The sequence below is a fragment of the Abrus precatorius genome, unplaced genomic scaffold (genome assembly GCF_003935025.1).
Source record: "Abrus precatorius isolate BTA unplaced genomic scaffold, Abrus_2018 Scaffold9, whole genome shotgun sequence".
Classification (NCBI taxonomy): domain Eukaryota; kingdom Viridiplantae; phylum Streptophyta; class Magnoliopsida; order Fabales; family Fabaceae; genus Abrus; species Abrus precatorius.
In genome coordinates, this window is record NW_020874439.1 from 19,959,426 (window position 1) to 19,978,713 (window position 19,288).

Consider the following 19,288-nt stretch of genomic DNA (forward strand, 5'->3'; position numbering starts at 1 on the left):
CATCCTTTTGAACTGAGGCATGTTTGACCGCTACTCATCCAAGTTATTCCTCCAGAGAGAAATTCATTGGACCATCCCAATCCCAACATGCAGTACTAACTGGAGTCTGGATGGTAGCGCTTAACAGCCACTATCTTTAAACCAGTTCACATTCTAAAGAAAATGATTCCAACACATTTAAAGAATATGATTCCAATCAACTATTGTAGAGATAGAGAGCAAAGATCACCCATTAATCAATCATAGAACTATTACCAATAACATAAGGATCAAGATGTTGATCTGATCACAGTGTCATAAACGTATATGATCCCCATATATCCTTTCAATTAATGAAGTTACATTTGCATGATGACCACGCTTAGGGTACAAGAAACCCCATATACATATATTATATGAGTTATGACTTCAAACATAGACATAAACACAGGTGAAAAAACATAATGAAGACTCCATCCAATGTACAACGTACCACAATCAAAGTAACATGAAATTCAGAATGTAGATCCATCCCATCCAAAGTTGGAACCCTGCCGAACAAACAAAGCACCGTTATCATCAAGCATAAGCCAAGACAATTAAAAGAAGCTAACTATTTCTTGGACATAAAAGTAGACCCTAGAAATAGTGAAAGTTGACGTTAATGGAGTGTTTGGCATTCAGAATATTTTTAAGTGAGATTCTCTAGAATATATTTCTCAGATGTTATCTATATTTGTTTACTAAGTAACTTTTTCAAGAATTTTTTTTATTTTTTCTTATTCTCATATTTAATATTAAAAAAACTTACCTATTAATGTTATTACTTTTATAAAAATACCTTTAACTTAAATATAAGCTATATAAAGTTCTACGGATAATGGCGACAAGTAAATCAACAAAAAAAAATAAAGGAACAAAGAAGCAGACAAATAATGACAATTGAGAGAGAAAAATGAACAAAAATAAGAATACATACTTACTAAAGAATAAGAGTAGAGCAACTATAGACAAGAGAACCTGAAAGAGACCAGTGAAATAGAGAAAAGAGAAAGTATAAAAATGATTTAGAATGTGTAAAGTAAAGTAAGATTAAAGAGACATTTTTATCTGAAAGTTTCAAATTCTAAGAAAGTTAAAGATACCTTTATTGAAATGAGAAAATAAAAATTTCAATTTTTTCACAATTTAAATTTTTTAAAATTTTTTTAATCTTATATTAAATATGGATAAAAAACCTTTTTAAGTAACACTTTTAAAAAAGTTAAAAGATTCATAATACCAAACATTAACTAAAAAGGAAACGGATAATATTATTAATTTAAAAAGAATGGGCTATATCGACAGTCTTTAACAATAAGGATTAATTTAAATTATCTAGTGCTGGTGTAAAGGATGTAAACACTGTGCATACTCTTGACTCTGATGGACCTAAACAAATACAAAGAATGCAATAAGAAAAGAGTTCATGGCCTTCTTTCCAGGACAGCGCAATTTTAGGCACTTGCCTCAGTGTCATAGAATTTCAAGAAGAACCTCGACTTGGGCACAGACAACCTGGTTTCGAGAATTGAAGCAATTGCAGCACTAAATTTCTTGTTCGTACTAGGGTTAATGCCACCAATGGACACCAATTCTCCATAAGCCGCTGGCTGCTCATTCCCACCAAAAGATATGGGTACTGATCCTTTCAGCACAATCATCACATACTGCAAAACCAACAAAGGGCAGAACAATCTAAACAAGTCAAGACATGAAAATTTGATGAAAAAAAGCAAGAAACATGCATTAACATTAGCAAAACAACCAACAGTAAGATATTTGACTATCTGGAAAATTATCCAGGATAGCATTCACAGTGACTACAAACCCAGACTCGAACTAGGAAACCCGGATACGATACAAGATATAGATAACTCACACACAGGACTACGGAAAATTTTAAAAATTCATACGACACAACACAGCCATAATACAACAGATAAAGTTAATATAAAACAGAACACTAGAAATCACCATAGAGAATGCAGGTTTTAAAAATGAGCATAATTCACTATAGACATAATAAAATGCCAAAATTTATCTACTTATTATATTATTCTAATTTATTTTCGTAAGTTAAAGAAATGTAAAGCCCAAAGATAAAAAAAATAAAAAATGCAACTAGTCCGCGCAGGGTGCGTACATTACTACTATTTGAAAGTGTATATGCTTCCATGCCAAACACTGTCAATTAATTAAATATATATTTCAATATTCTAACTATTTGTTTTTTTTTTTAAATTCTTGAACAGGGTGCTGAAGGCAAAAAAGTAATAACAGAGAAAACCATTCCTACCTTATCCATAGTTATCAGCTAGATTTTTATCAGCAAATTAGTCACTTGTCACACATATACATAACTATTCAGCAAGAGAAACACTCTAATAAGCTACCAAAATCGACCAATTACAAACCTAATTTAGATTTCACCATTTAGGAAACAAATTACGAATGATCAGCATAAATAAAATTTCGAAAAAAGAAAAGAACGCACGGCCTCGGGTTTGCAGATGATAGCGGCGACGGAGGAGGTGGCTTCGGAGAGGATGGAAGAGGTGTCGACGCCGTCAAGTGAGACGTTGGTAGTGAGGTTGAGACACGGCATCGTTTCGCTCTTCTGTTACTATCTCTGCACTCCGCAACTGCCAAATAGTTAAAACCCTTCCAAGATATTGCCGTTTCTTCTCGTTTATCATAAGTCATCGAAGGATGCATCTCTTTCTCTCTCTCTCTCTCTCAACAATGCCCATTTACCAAACTACTTCTCTTAATTATTTAATGCCTAAAATTACGCACAGACAAGACTCAAAAAATAATATTAAAAGTCTTTTAAAAATTATACTTCATTTGTTTTCCCTTTCTAATAATTAAGTATTATCACGAAGAATCTCATATAATTTTAGGCTTTATTAGTATTAATTGTTTGTATTGACCAATTATTGGTTCTCTGGTCAGTTTTGCGTAATATATTTGTGGGTTTAGCTGTCAATAATTATGATGATAAATGCATGCTTCAGCTTTAAGTTCATTGACTGTGAACGCCTACCAAAGCCTTCTGTCAAGATAGTTAGTTATAAACTTATAATTATTCAATTAACTTAAATTTATAATATATAAAAATAAAGTATGAGTTTAATTTTTATTTTATTAATCAATTAAAATATATAATAAATACAATTAAAGACAGAATAGGAATATAAGGGCCATAAAAGTAAATCCAACTAATTATTCTATGAAAATACCGCGCTCAAGAAAAAAGATAATTATGTAAGATTCTTTTACGATTTCGCTAAATTTAACATTTATGTCAAGTTTAAATATTTAAAAGTAATAATTTTTATTTTAAAAATTACTACATTAAAAATACAAAATTACAATAGCAATATTTTGAATAAAAAATAATGAATATTACAAACTTAAATTTAACTTAAACAAATTTTTTATTCAGTACGAAAGTCAAGAATACATGGAAATATTAGTAGCAATACACACGTTAAATCTCATTGATAAATAATTAGATAACAATATTGTGGTATGTCAGAATCAGATGAAGCATTACATTTTGGATTTATTACGAAAAAGTGTTGTGTCAAAGACTTTGAGAAAAAATCGTGTTCTTGGTATTGATAGCTTGGATTGCAATATGGTGCCAATGGTATTAATTAGCTTCCTCTTCACTTCTGAATCTATGCCACCCATTGAAACTATCTCAGCATATGCAGCTGGTTCTTTGTTACCCTCAAAAGATATTGGCACTGACCCCTTCAATATGATCATCACAAACTGCACACACATAGTCACAACAAAGACTCCAAGTCACAATGCATATTACACTATTGGTATAAAGAAGGCGTAAGTTAAACAAATAATAGTGGGGTTAGTGAAGTGGTCCCAAACAAATAATGGTGACGTGTACTTGAGGACCGATTCAGGATAAAGTGCAATATTTAGAGAACTTCACTTCTTCCACTACCCTTGATCGTTTCCATTGGACACGTTACAAGCAATAGAAGGATCCATGGCCATGGTCTCTATTATCTTCTATTTAATTAATTACTTCACTCTGATTCGTTGAACTTTCCTTGTCTTAACTCAATCATGACATTATTTGCAATATGGTGTCTTTTATATCCTATCACTTATTGTATTCTACTGATCTGATTTCATGTGACTTAAAACTATATCAAATGGTATTAAAATATTTATGGCACTCCACCCTTCAGAGTAAACCTTCCAACTTGCCGGTCTTCTTTAACTGGCCTGTTCTGTTACCATTTGGATTAGTTTATTTCATTTTCCTGACAATTTTAGTAGTATTCATAATGTTTTGGAATTTGAGGCACTGTTTTAATATAATTTTTACGGAATTCCAACGTACAACTTTAACACTATTAAACTGATCTACGCGTTTTATCAACTTTTATGGTTACGAATTCTTTTTTTTTTTTTTAAATTGACTGAATTTTTTTATTTAAGTCTTATTAATCTATGTTCTAACAATACTGGTTAAAACTTAAAATAATTATTAAAATTCTATTAATAATAAATAGTAATTTTTTAATAAAAAATTAAATTTTAACCATGCCTTCTTTTAATGACCAATAAACTACTGCAAACGAAATAAATTTTTAATGCTCAACTCATGAGAATCGGTAATTATGAATAGTAATTATCTGAATTATTTTAGACGCATGATTAAATTAGGAGAATGTTAGCCATATATTCTTTTCCATATATTTTTTTTTATTTTTTAGGCAAATCAACATGTAAAAAATAAAATATTTTAATTTTTAAAAAGAAATTAAAAAATATATTTAAAAGAGTGTATAGATAACATTTAAAAAAAAACTAAATATAAAAAAGAAGCAGAAAAGAAAATGGGGCAGTTGCTCAACTGCAGAGGAATCAAAAGCCTGCACTTATGAACATTCATACTTAACAAAAATCTGTCAAATTTAAACTTTGGTCCAATTTTACATATAAATTAGAATCTTTAATCTTTACTATAAATTAAGTTGTTAAGAGTAATCTTAATCTAGCAGGATAAAGCTGCATCAAAATTTACAATAAACAGAACAAAAAATACGAATAACTTAAAATGAACCATAATTAACGAAACAAATGAGCAACAAAACTCATCAATCATAATCAATATTTGTGTCAAACCCAGAAGGAATCAGCTCATCTTGAGACCGAATTTTCAGAACCCATAATTGGAAAACAGTGATAAGAGAGGAAGAGAGAGTAGTGTGGCATACCTTCTCTGGTCTGCCGATGATCGTGGAGATAGCAGTGGTGGCTTCAGAAAAGATGGGATCTATGTTCACCCCATCTAAGTTAATGTTGGTGGAGATGTAAAGACAAGGCATCTTCTCCCTTTTTTCTTGGAACTCTTAACTTTTTCAAGTCCCAATGTGTTGCAATCCCATCTTGCATATATATATATATATGATGTAAGTGCAATGCTGACTTTCACTGTTTCCACCAATTTGTAATGGAATCCTTGGCTTGGACCATGGATAGCAACATCCATAATGCCTCTCTTTTTCATTATCATAAAATAGAAAAATAAATGTTTTTTTGACTTAGTCCATACCTGGTATAACCTGCCTCAATTCCGTCAATTCTCCAAAGAGTGACGTTTGATCAATAGAAAATATAATCTAATACACCATGTGACATATATTATTAAATTTCATCCATTTAACACCACCCTTGAAAAAGAATTTACCAAATGTTTTTATTTGTTTTTCTATTATCAAGAATTGACGTGGTTTCTGTAATTTTTTCTAATATTACATATGTATCTACTATATATATTTTTATTTATATGTTTAGGGGAAATGATATTAATTATTATACTTTTACTAATATCTTTTTATCATATAAAATATTTATATGATTTGAATAGGGAAAAAGAGACCTTAAATTAGTAAGTTTAATAATTAATTTAATAAAGTAATTAAATTTATTAGTATTCAATACTTAAGAGTTAGTACTGTTTCTGTATAGAGGCATTCCTTAGAGATGATTGATTTTTGGTGACTAGTGGAGTTGTTATAAGGAAACATTTTAATTCTCAAGTGAAAAAGAGTTTAAGACAACTTTAGTGTATTAAAAAAGAAAAAAAAAATAGTATACTTGATGTTATATAAATAGTTAAAGACATTCTGAATTCTCTTTTCTCTTATATAAACATTTATGTTATTTTTTTATGAAAAATAAATAGTATACTTGATGTTTGTAGCGCTTGAGGCTTCTTGGATACGCGTGGTCCAAAATAGTATTATGAGCATGGTGAATTTCAATGTGTGAGGACATGAACTTCAGAAATTTTTTTACTATGACTGTTTTTCATAATATTATCTCCAAATAATTAGTTTATATATATATTTTGTTTCATTAAACAGATAAATAAAAATGTAGCTGATATTTATTTATACCAAAAATAAATATTTTATGAATTAAAAAAAAGTTAATCATTTTATTATAATCATTTAACAGAGTTCCTAATATCCGCTTTATTAGTGAATTTCTCTTTAATCTTTTAGTAAGTCAGTTAGTCTAAATGCTTCATTTATTGTATCTAAAATTTTTATATAGAGGTGAAATAATAATAATTAATATTATTTTAGATTTTTACTTGGATGTACAAATAAATATGAGTATATACTGTGGAAGTTAAATTATATTAATTGTTAAAAATGAAATAATAAAGAGTAAATATATAAAGTAATAATTATCAAAGTAAAATTGTTTTCAAATCACTGTAAAGAATTTTACATTAATGATCAATTTAGATTTTTAAAAGATTATTATAAAATTGACCGAAGGAAGAATAAAGCAAACAAAAAATTTTATATATATATATATATATATATATATATATATATATATATAACTTTATGCATATGTTTTCAGGAATTGAACTGAAAAATAAACTAGTAAAAAAAAGGTACGACCTCTGCGTTAACATTTATTCCTAGGTAAATTTGTAATGAAATCATAATTGAATTATGATTAAATCAAATAATATTCAAAGTTAGAAAATATAATTATTGTTCATATATAATCCAAATGATCTCACCTTTAAAACCTCAAAATTGAAAGTTTTTTATCTGCTAATCAAACACACTTATTTCATTAGGAATTCATAACATTCTTCATATAAGTACAACAAGTAATAGTGACAACTAGTCATAATAGTTTCAAACAAAAACTAGAATTTTCAGATAAACATACAATATTGGGAACAAGCCTAAGTCATCTCATAAGAATATAAATCATTCTATTTTAATTTTTAAACATGTAACGGTGATTAAATTAGAGGTTTGTGATTTACATATGCATTAAAAATGAAAGTAATTTAAATGAAAGCGGATCAAAACAATGAATGTGAATTTAAAATTTAAAAACAAATCTAAAACTAAATCTGATAATAAAAATAAATTCAAAATTTGAAAACAAATCTAAAAATAAATTTGAAAAGAAATTTGAATTTAAAATTTGAAAACGAATCTAAAAAAATTGAAAACAAAAATTGAATAATGAGAATGATTTGAAAACAAGATCAATTAAGACAAAAACAAACGAAAATAAAAAAAAAATGAAAAATTGAAAACAAGAACAATTAAAACTAACATGAATTAAACCTACAAACCACAGACGCAAACTAGGATTACTATACCGAATTTGTCCGAAACTCAAATGCAATAGAAACCAATCGATCGATATTACATTCAAGAACAAAAATCAAATTTAATCAAATTCAGTATGCACAAATCTTAATCAAGAATTGCGAAAAGGTGAAAAGACAAACTTGGAGCGCTCAATCAATCTAGCAATCCACGCTTGAGATGAGATGCTTTATGACAACAAATAATTGAGAACACAGCAGGATCCGAAGAGATGCAAGCAAGCGAATGAAATGAAAGAAATTTTACTCTCAAAAATAGGAAAGAAGGTCCTTACGGAAATATAAATTTCTCCAACGAAATTATGAAAAGGAAATTAAAACTAAAAAAATCACTAGGTCCCTGAAAGTCGACCTCTAACCCCTATAAGTATTGATCTTAAAAGAAAATAAAAATAAATGGGCCAAGGCCTCTGGAAAAAATAAAATAAAAGCCCTAAGTAGAAACCCTAAATATAAAAAGTATGTTTTAAGTCTGAATTTCAAAAATTAATAAAAAAAATATCTCTGAACTCCAAACAGCATGATTTATATGTCCAAATTGAAGACCAAAAAGTCAAAAATTCAAAGAATCATACAAAAAGGAGGTCTGCAAAAAAAATTATGACCAAAATAGTGAACAAAGGTCAGAATAGAGAAAATACAAAATATAAAATAAAGATAACAAGTATTTATGAAAACTTCAATTTAATGCAAGAAATGCAAAAACATGTTAAATGCAATACATAAAGAGAAAAAAGATATTTTAGAAGATATCATACAGTTATAAATGTAAGTACAAAATACGAATCATCAAATAGTATATTTTGTTTTACATATATTACGTGTAAATTCATTTTTTTAACGTCATTAATGATTTTTTTAAATTAATTAAATCTATATTTACAGACTTTCTAGTTTATTTTTAAATAAAAATTAATACATTAACGCCACTGTAAAAGTTGAAACGAAATAACTTACTTTCAAAAACCGATTTTTCTAAAACACAAGAACTTTTATCTAATATTCCTTCACTGACCGAGTTGACCAGAGGTTATTGACCTTGACCTTTACATAAGAACACTATTTTGTTTTTGGTGTAGATTATTGACCAGAGAAGATTATTGACTTTAACGTAATAGAAGACTTGTTAATAAATATCAATTAAAGAATAAATATTTTTTATTAAAATTTAAATTAAAATATATTTAAAATAATGAAATTGAATATTTTTATATTTTAATAAAAAATTAATTTTATTTTCTTAAATATTGACTAATATTTTTTTATCTTTATATTTGATAATTGATATTAGATGAGTGTTAGAAATGCATTTTAACATATTTTTATAACATATTTTTAGTTATTAAATAAAATGTATTAACTATCATAAAAACATAAATAAAATTATTAAATTGAAAATCACATATTTTTTTTATTTTATAATAAATTTTAATTAATAATAAAAATATATTTAAAATAAATTAATAATCTTTCTTATCTTACCATGTGTGGTAAACGTGTGAGGTCAAATCTCTCCCATCAACCTATGAGTCATGGAGGGAAACAAAATTTAAATAAGAAGCTTCTTTGAAATTCATGAGACTTTCTATATATTAACTTTTTATTTTTATTTTTAAGGTTTTGTTAACCTTACGATTGAGGATAAATATTGACAAATAAATTTTTTTTTATGAAAAAGTACATATTTATTGTATTGAAGTTATAAAAAGGGGTAATAAGTCTAAATTGTGTCCCGTATCAGATTTCTGCAAGTTGTGCAATTTTCATGACAAAACTTACTTATATTGTGATACGTGTCACCATTAGAGAGTTTCGCGTTGTGTATGATAAAATTAACATTTAATTTCTCTATTTCAAGTTCGCATTTCTAGTGACGAAATTTATTTTTAAAAAAATAAAAATTTAATATTTTTATCAGCTATTTTGACAAAATTATTACCATGTGAACTAATACACTTCAACAAGGAATAGTTTTAGAAAAATAATAAATTAAGATTTTTTTTAATTTTACAATATTTAAATAAATAAAAAAATCAAGTACATAAGCAAGATGTTTTTACCTTAAAAATACGTAGAAATTTAAGTGATGTAAAAAAATATAAAAATTTATTAAAAATTATAAAAATTGTGTAGATTTTATTTTTATTTATAAATTAATATTTTTATATTTTTTATAGACAAAAATAAAAAAGTGAAATATAAAAAATTGTTTACTAATTTCTTGACTATTCATTCTTTCTATTGTTTGCTTTATTAAGATTGACTTGAAAATTATTATATTTTATGATTTTTTTAATTTTAATATGGTATTTAAAATTTCTATCACCAAATATTTTAATTCTGAATATTATGAAAAAAAATATTAGAATTGATCTTTAAAATTAGCATCATTGATTAATTAGGTCTTATATTATGAAAAAAAAAATAGTTGCAACTGTTACTCGGTTTATTTTCCTAATATTAATGCCTGCCAATAAATTATTTTTCCTCAATACTCTAGTGTATATTAACAACCAGTTTGACTGATAATTGATAAGAGTTATGAGTAACTTTTTTTACTAAGTGATAAAATTAATCGGCGATATCAATTTTTAGAATTAAATCAATTGATAATTATTGGATGATAGATTAAAATGCTTTCTTTCATATTGAATATTTGAAATCAAAGCAACTTTATCCTTAGTAGGCAAAGTATTAATAATGTTATAATCTTGAAACAAGTTGTCTATTTATTTAAAAATTTAAAAGAAAATTTAGTTTTATAATTATGAAGCTTGATTTAAAAAAGGTTTGTGATAAATTAAATTAAAATTTTATCTATGACACATTTTGTCTCATTGATTTTAATTTTAATTTTATTAATCTTATATATCAGTGTATTATATTTTTTTCGATATGTATTATGTAACATTCTCGTTTTTATATTTATTATTATAGCATTGAATGTTGGTTGTATTTGTAAAGTTATTTGAATTTTAGAGAGTTTAAATAATGTAAGTTGCAGGATATCTCGCTGTGACGAGAAAGAACTTTCAGAAATCAAGCATTCTGATGCTCTCTCGCTGTAGCGAGGATACTCTCGCGGTAGCTAGAATGACAGGCAACAAAGTATAATTTTATCTGGTTTTTTCGCTATAGCGAGAGAAGGGCTTGCTGTAGCGAGAATGTCGTGAGTCAAGAGGTATTTAAGAGTTTCTAAGTTAGAAAACTTGGATTACATTTCAAGTTTTGAGCTCTTCCTCCGTTCCCTCGACCTCTAAACCTCCCTTCTCAGAAAATCTCTCCAAAACCTCAACTTTCTTTCGAATCCAAGTTTGGAAACTACATCAATCAACTCCAAGTAAGTTCTTGGATCTTTGTTTTCTCTTTTTGGTTGTTTTCTAAGTTTTTCCGTTCTCAAAATGTTCTCTTTTATGATATCTAGGAAGATCTTGGTCCTTTCACCAAAACCTTTCATAAACGTTCTTTCAAAACTTCATTTCAAGGTAAAAAGGACTCTATTTTGTGATTTTAAGCATAATAACTATTTTATAATCATAAAAGTATTTTATGTATGAGTTCTTGTATGATTCTTATGATTGATTGACATTGAATTGTTATGAAATATATGTTTAGCTGATTTTGGGTGTTAATGATATGTTCGAGTAGTCTATTGTTTGGAACTTAGTCCAGAAGTGCTTTACTAAGCACAATCTCTTACTTGAATAACGAGTTTAGTATGAAGAAAAATATAAGATAAGTGTAAAAAGTTAAATAGATCTAGTGTGAATAGTTACAGAGATACACTGGGGGTATAGAGTCCAGAGATGATAGGAAATCTGGGAGAAATGTAGGGTGGTGAACGACATTCGCGTATGTGTACACATTCTTTCTGAGAGCAAATGCATCACATGGCCTCACACTCATTTTCTAACTAGACTCTTGACTATACCTTTGCTAATGGGCTTGTTATTGTATACGTTGTATCCGTATGCTTGGGCTGACAGGTGACTATTTATCTAGTTATGTAAGACCTCAAGAACGGTCGGAGGTATCGTATGTCTGTGATCACAGTACATTAGGAGTGCGTATATGAAAAAGAGGAATGTAATGAGTTATGATGGAATATATGTATATGTGATATATATTGCTTTTAGATTCATGATTTTATGATTCCTTGCCTTGTGTTCTATGATTGTGATCGTGGTATGATGTTAGTCTTTAAGTTAATATTGTGTTTAAATGATAAAATAGAAGCTCATTCTTACTAATATTTTCAGGAGATCAGGATGATAGAGCCTCAGGAAAGAATTAGACTAGTAGATAGTTCAATACATTATAGGTTAAATTATGTATTTAATGAATATCAACGACTGTGTTACTTTAAATTTGCGGTGGTAGAAACTAAACCTAGAACTCTTGTTACATTAGAAATGGATTTCTTTTGTAATATTCCGTTTGATTTTCCTAGGAATAGAATACATCAGACCCTGTGTATTTATTATATATATAGTGGTATTGTTAGGACTTCGGCAACCATCACATATCTGTTTACTTATCATTATCACGATCATGACCATCTCGGAAGACTATCCAGATGGACTTTTAAAAGAGTTACTGGTATTGAAGTTACAACTGATCCAGGCGATCTTTATATTGGATCAGATGATGATCTCGATTCTGAAGATCTAACAGAGATAGAAAGCTGGCATGGAATTGACTAGTACTGAGTTCTCAGTGTTGGAATATATTTTGGGGTTGCTCTGTGACTTAAATTGTCTTTGAGATGTAATTATTTTGGTCATGTATATATTATTTTGAGTCTCACTTGTTTTACCAAATAGTTTGTAAATTATTATATGAAACATGTATTACTGCAGGTTTTGTACCAATGTTGTAAAAATTTATTTCAAGTAATTATAATTTATGCTTACTATTATTTATTTAATAATTTCTGTATTAGTAAATCTTGTAAACGATATTAATTACAAATAAGTATTTTATCTATTTATACTGACAATATTTTTCATATATGAAATATTTATACAGTATACTGAGTTGTATAAATGAAATAAGTAGCTTTTAAAATTTAAAAGATTTAGGATGTTACGTATTAATTGAAATAGTACTTATTCTATAGTTTTCTTTCTTTTAGAGACATTAGATGAAAGGATCTAATTTTTCTTATCATTTTGTTTTTTTATTGAAAAATTTGTCTATTCTATTAGAGATAAGATTAATAATGGGAGTTGATTTTCTTTTCGTTTTGTTTATAATAGTCCTATTTTTTATTTTTTTTTGCAAATAATAATTTATTGATTGCTAAAGTCTCTTTAGATCAAGCCTATAAGATCAATTAGGTTTGGCATAAGTTCTGTAAGGCTTTTGATCAAAAGATTAATAAAGATAAATATAGCATATATATATATATATATATATATATATATTCTTTTAATATAAATACTTTAAAAATAACCAGTTTAAAAATATAGAGTTTTATCTTGGTATTTTCATTATATCCAATTAAGCTAATAAACAAATTTTTACTCGCTTCATTGATAAAATTAGAAATATGCTTTCATCATGGTAAGTTAAATCTTTATTCTTGGATGGTAGATTGCTCAAAATAGCCTATTTAGTATTACTAATTACATTATGGAAACTCAAAATGCTTTTATTTTGGTAAGTTAAATCCTTATCCTTTATCAATTTTTGAATAAAATAATAAACCTTATAAACAATTTATTTGAGGCTTTATGGAATTGTTACAGGTTTAGTACTCTAAAAAGTTTTTAATCTATGAGCAAGTGTATCTATGATCACAATAAATAAAAAAAAAATATTTTAGAACTTTTCTATATTGTTCTCATAGAGACTATATTTGTAATCACTCACTACTATTATTTCTTGAAGGTTAAGCAAATTCAAAAGTTGAGAACTGAGATTGAAAATAATAAAAACCAAAGCAAATAAAAATTTAAAGAAGACAAGAGATGACAAAATTGTAGAGTTGATATAATATGAATGAAAGTTGAGGGTTTCAATTTCTTCTTATGATTATTCATATATCTTAGAGTTTAATTCTATCCCATTTTGTAATAACAATTAACATTCATCTAATTAATTTTTACTACTATTTAATGATTATAGGAAATGATTGTCTTCTTATTTATGTGTTACTCTAATTATCATAGACAATAATAAATAAATAAATAAGAGCATTAAAAATCACTAGATTTGTTAACCTCATTTAACTGATTAAAAATTTAAGTGATAAATTGATCTTATAATGCCTAAACTCAAATTATATCAGTTGCATTAATCAATTAATGGTATAATCACTTATTAATTAATTAACTAAGATTAACCTTTATTTAATTAATCAAGAATATCAAGACAATAAAGAGACAATTTTAATTGATAAATAACATCAATGACATAAAATCAAATTGGGGTTAAAAGAGGATTACATCACACAAATTAACCATAGCCTAATGGCATAGGGCATTTAGTGACACATAATCATACTAGTGAAAGCATAAAAAACTAAACATAAAACATTCATAATCATAAATAATAAGAAAACAAAAACCTTGTAACTAATTTGTTCTATCAAAAACACCAACTATGTGATAGAAAACGTCACATCTTATAGTTCGCATGAAGGTGGCAATTAGAATGGGAGAAAAAATTATGCATATGTGAATAGTAGAGGAGTTTTAGATAGAAGTCTTAGGGTCTGAGGTAGAGAAAACACAGAGAGAGATTAGGTCACCGATTCAAAAATTTAAATTCAGAAAGATAAAGATTATAATCCAAATATACTAATTCTTTTATCTTTTCAACTTTTGTTGATGATTTGACTCCTTTTAACTAAGTTACATTATTATCGCTTCTCGCAATAAGACCGAGAGAAATTTAACTAATTTTAAGGGTAAATATAATAATTTTAATGAAAAATAAACTAAAATCTCAAATAAAATAATAGAATGATAATTTATTAAAAATTAAAAAAATGTCGTTTCATTAACTTGAACAAAATTTACTCCTTTAAATTTGAAGGTGGGTTGAGATTTTCATAGACTATATATAAGAATGTCACCTTATCAATTTTCCTTATGCTTTATGGTTTAATATTCATAGGATCAAATATAAGTTTAAGGTTGGTAATTCTGCTTCAATTGGTAAATATCAACAACTGTCTAATATTTGAAGAGTTATTTTTCATGCTTAGCCAACAAAAAATTGGTAATGGTGTAGCTATTTAAGTTTGGGATAAAGCTCCTTTTCTCTTTACTATGCTTACGAGATATTATGGGATTTGACTTTTTAAGAACTCGTGGCTACCTTTTTTTCATTGTTTTATAAGACAAAATTTTAAGTGTGTTTACATTTATTTATTTTAAACCATTTTAATTTAAAATTAATTAATAAATATATTAATTATAAATTTTGTTTTCTTAAAATCACCAATTATTGTATATTCTAAATATTTATTTATCATAAAAAAATTCATTAGTATAAATATTAAATTTAATTAAAGTGTATATTGAACTTAATTAATATGATTAAGTATAATAATTATTTAAAAGTTCAGGTGAAGCAAAATTAATTAAACTAATAATCCTTATAATATGTACACGCATGTGCTCAATTGGAAGGATCGGCTTTCTTTTAAGTTATTGACTTTAGTGTTTCGAGAACGTTCAACAGCTGTTACCCGATTCAAAGTACCCATCAATTATAGAACTTGATGCAATGATTTGAAGTATACTATGATTCAAGCTTCCATGATATATCTCTTTGTTCCTTTTCTTAACATCTTTTTATAAATCTTTGTTGGTCTTTGTGCATTTTTATTCTATATTATTAAACTTTTCTATCTTCTTAGTAATTTATATAAATAGAATTTGACTATGATTAAGAGTAAATTTTAAGTATTGAAATTAATTTTTTCAAAAATAATACATCAACTATTTTCAATATCTGAAAGTGTCTTGTAAGAAATAAAGAAGAAAGTAAATGGAAAGCATCAACCAGCCAGAGATTAAGAAATGTATGTCTCAAAGTCCAAGGTAAAACATCTATAATTATGCTTCTATTCATGTTGAAAAATAATATAATTATATTTCAATAGAATTTATTATTTATTAATTTTATTTTATTATTTTAATTTAATTGTTATTAACATTTATATAAGTAATTATAATGATTAAAATATTTTAAATATTTTAAAAAATTGAAAGAAATTGACAAAAAATACTTAAATTTTTTTTATTATATTTATTTTTTTACACAAGAAAAGTCTGGTATATCTTTAAAAATATTCAACTGCACCAAAATAATCCTTAAAAACAGAATCTGTATGCTTCAAATTAAATTATTGATCAGCTACTTTAAATCACATCGACAATAAATCATCTCCCGAAACATGTCATATCATTTCTTACTATAATTTTTCAACAAAGGAATCATGTAACAGCAATACTAACAATCAATATTCCATGATGGACACATTTTATGATTTTAATGTATGATCTGTATCATTGAATGTACAGATATCCACTTTTCAATTTCTAAATCAAGCACCTCTGTATCCGGAAAGCAGTCAATTCCATTGGCACCATCAACAGCAAATACTCTTTTGGTCAAAGAAACTACAGCTAAGCTTCCTCTTTTTTGATTCAAAGACAGGGACAAGATCCACTCGTTGAGAATTGGGCAGTGGGATTCAACTACATGTGTAGATGTCAAAATTTTCATCTCACATGCAAAAAATAAAATATTTAATTCAGCATATTTCACATTTTATGTAATACCAATGCAATTCCAAACATAACCATTTCTGCCAAAAAAAAAAAACAAGCTCACCATTTAGCTGTACTATTGAAGCATACGAGTGAACCTAGTTCAATGGATAGAGAGATTTGATCAAATTATAGGAAGGACAATACAAATCCACAGGTGATAACCATTGATTCTCCATCAAAACCTGCTTTTAAAAATTATGACTCTTTAGGGTCTATATGCTGTTTAGATAACCGGATGACTTTCTTCTCAACATGGGTCTGAAGATTAATTGCAGATTCTAGCATTGTACAACGATCTTTTAGATGCTGAATTTCCAATTCTGCCTCCACCTGGAATGACATGAAATAAGCCAATATTGATATGGGAAAGGCTTATGACATGAAAAATAGAAATTGAACACAACTAAAGGTAGTAAGGCTACTTCGAATCTGATGATTATGTCTTCAACATCACATAGATAAATGTCACTCAAATGATCCAACTTACTTTTGATCATAGCTACTGCCAATTTACCACTTCTTACTCGTTAATGCCTAATTGAATTTCTCAAATAACCAATTCATGCTTAGCCATGGCTTCGTATACTTCATTTTATTATTGTCCTTAAATGTACCTTTACTCAAACATGCATTAGTACTTATATTACCCTTATTTTGCTTCTGAAGATTATTTTTAGCATTACTTCATCGACTTACGTTTTATTGAACTTAAGAGGAATAAAACTTTGGGATTTTGGATGCATAACAGCCACTGCATGAGTGGATGAATTGTGGGCAAATTTTTATGAAAAATATGGTAAGCAGGTGACAGAGTTAATGAATAACAACTAGCGAGAAGCAAAGCAGCATGTTATCTGCATATTTGAGGAATTAAAAATTCAGAGGAAGAAGTTTAAAATCAACATGGGATAGTTACTTAAAAAGAATCCATAAATTAGGTTAACATTTATATATTTGGTCAAGTTGTGACTATTAAGTGTGAAAACCATATAGCATATACTTTAATGCATGCCCACGATATACGTAAAGATGCAAGGGGTGGAGAAACAGTTAAAAGATATGATAAAATTTAGCTAGGATCTGTAAGAAATAAAAGAGTACCAGTTTATGTTCTAGGTAACAATTCCTCTGTATTTGTATTTTCTTATGAGCTCTCAGTTCCTCAACTTCTTGCATTAACTATAAAATAACAAAAGAAGTAAGGTTAGCTACATGTACTAATTTACATCTTTTAAAAATGCATTTTAATCATCAACCACCTTGCCTACCTTTTGGTAATCAAATAGAGGACTTGAACTCTCTTCCTTCTTTAGACTTGCTGATACATCAAGATGACCCTTTTCCACCGTGCATATACCATTCTCATCAGTATCATTTATATTGTTTGACACAGAGGTGTTGACTTGCATGATCAAGAGCCAATTCCTTTATTTTCATATAAACAAGGTTCATCTCATCCTCATTAACCTCCTTAACTATTCCATTTAAAGGAGTGGTTTCAGTGGAATCTGTTCTTCTACTTGAGATAATAGAAAGTTGTGTCTCTAATTCAGGTGTTTCAAATGCCAGACCTTCCTTTAGAGTTGATGGAAGAGACGGAGAAACAACTCTGCACTCCATATTACAACTAGGGGCAAATGCTGAAGATGCTAGTAATGACATAAGCTTGGTTGTTTGTCTATGGTCTAGCTCAAACCAAAAGTGGTTATTGGTGTAGTAGTTGTCAGAAATTACTTGTCCAAATTTGTCTTCGGACAGTGGCTGGCACTGAAGCCGAACACGAAATTTTACTTTAAACATTAGAAGCAGAAAGGTATTAAAGTAAGGGCATTTGATGAATCATGACCACTATTATCTTGAACCATATGAAATAGAGTTTGGCAGATAGATATAGCTAGTGATACCTGTGCAGGATATTGTATTCTGTCTAATTCTTAACAATCACCAATCCATGCATAAGGGTCTATATACATTTTCCCCTTGCTAGATGCCTCAAAAATTCCATGAAGCCTTCTGTCACTATAGTTGAACAGAAATAGAGGCAACCAAGGATCAATGTTCTTCACATAGGAAAAGTGTTGAGCTGGTAACCTTGTTAAGCAAAACACATTCCTTTTAGTTAATGACAACATAACACCACCCTCAAAATGAGGGATTTCATTGTAAAAACAAATAATTTTATTATATTATCATATCAATCATCCAAATTTCAAGCATTTAGAAAAATACACAATTCAAGTACAGTATTTAAGTGCGGCTGTGTTATATAGAATGGGCGCAACACAGTCAAATTTCCAGTGTATCAGATCACTGTTCCAATATGTTTTTACCTTGTAGAGTCATACTAATGGTTATCAGTATGTTACAAATGCTACAATAAAAGCCATGAAACGCAAAAGAGGGAAAGAGTAACCAAAGAGTTGTTTTGATTGACATTCTTTTATTTTATGGTTCTTGCAACCAAATATAACTCCACCAAGTTGATACTTCTCCAAATTTCTACCACATACAGAGCTGACCACTGAATCTGGATAAAAAAGTAGAGTCCTACCGATATTAAAAGTTTGTTTTTCCTCCCTGCCCTCATCCTAGCACAAGAGGCCAAAGCTTATTCCATTAACAATCTATGTCAAAATCAGCACTATCAAGAAATTTATAATATATTACAATTAATTTCCTGATAATGAACAAAAGGTTCAAGCTACTACAAGTTAGAAAAAATAAAGATTCTTTTATTGTTATTAAAAAGAAGGTAAGTTCACAAATTTCTTTGAAAAATTTG

General features: G+C 27.7%; 2 protein-coding genes across 3 annotated transcripts; both read right to left on the reverse strand.

Moving 5' to 3' along the window:
* Positions 1-241: 241 nt before the first annotated feature.
* LOC113850456 (macrophage migration inhibitory factor homolog) lies at positions 242-2,765 on the reverse strand. Of its 2 annotated transcripts, none has more exons than XM_027481011.1 (3): positions 2,516-2,765; positions 1,488-1,688; positions 242-530 (listed from the first exon to the last, which is right to left on the reverse strand). In XM_027481011.1, exons 1-3 carry the CDS (start codon positions 2,624-2,626, stop codon positions 495-497), a joined length of 348 nt encoding a protein of 115 aa, XP_027336812.1. In that variant the 5' UTR covers positions 2,627-2,765; the 3' UTR covers positions 242-494. The 2 variants fall into 2 exon arrangements, with proteins under 2 accessions (XP_027336812.1, XP_027336811.1); XM_027481010.1 differs by lacking the exon at positions 242-530 and adding an exon at positions 1,357-1,410 and having other exon boundaries at positions 2,516-2,626.
* An 811-nt stretch (positions 2,766-3,576) lies between these two features.
* LOC113851469 (macrophage migration inhibitory factor homolog) lies at positions 3,577-5,390 on the reverse strand. The gene is made up of 2 exons (XM_027481964.1): positions 5,280-5,390; positions 3,577-3,804 (listed from the first exon to the last, which is right to left on the reverse strand). Exons 1-2 carry the CDS (start codon positions 5,388-5,390, stop codon positions 3,577-3,579), a joined length of 339 nt encoding a protein of 112 aa, XP_027337765.1.
* Positions 5,391-19,288: the final 13,898 nt, after the last annotated feature.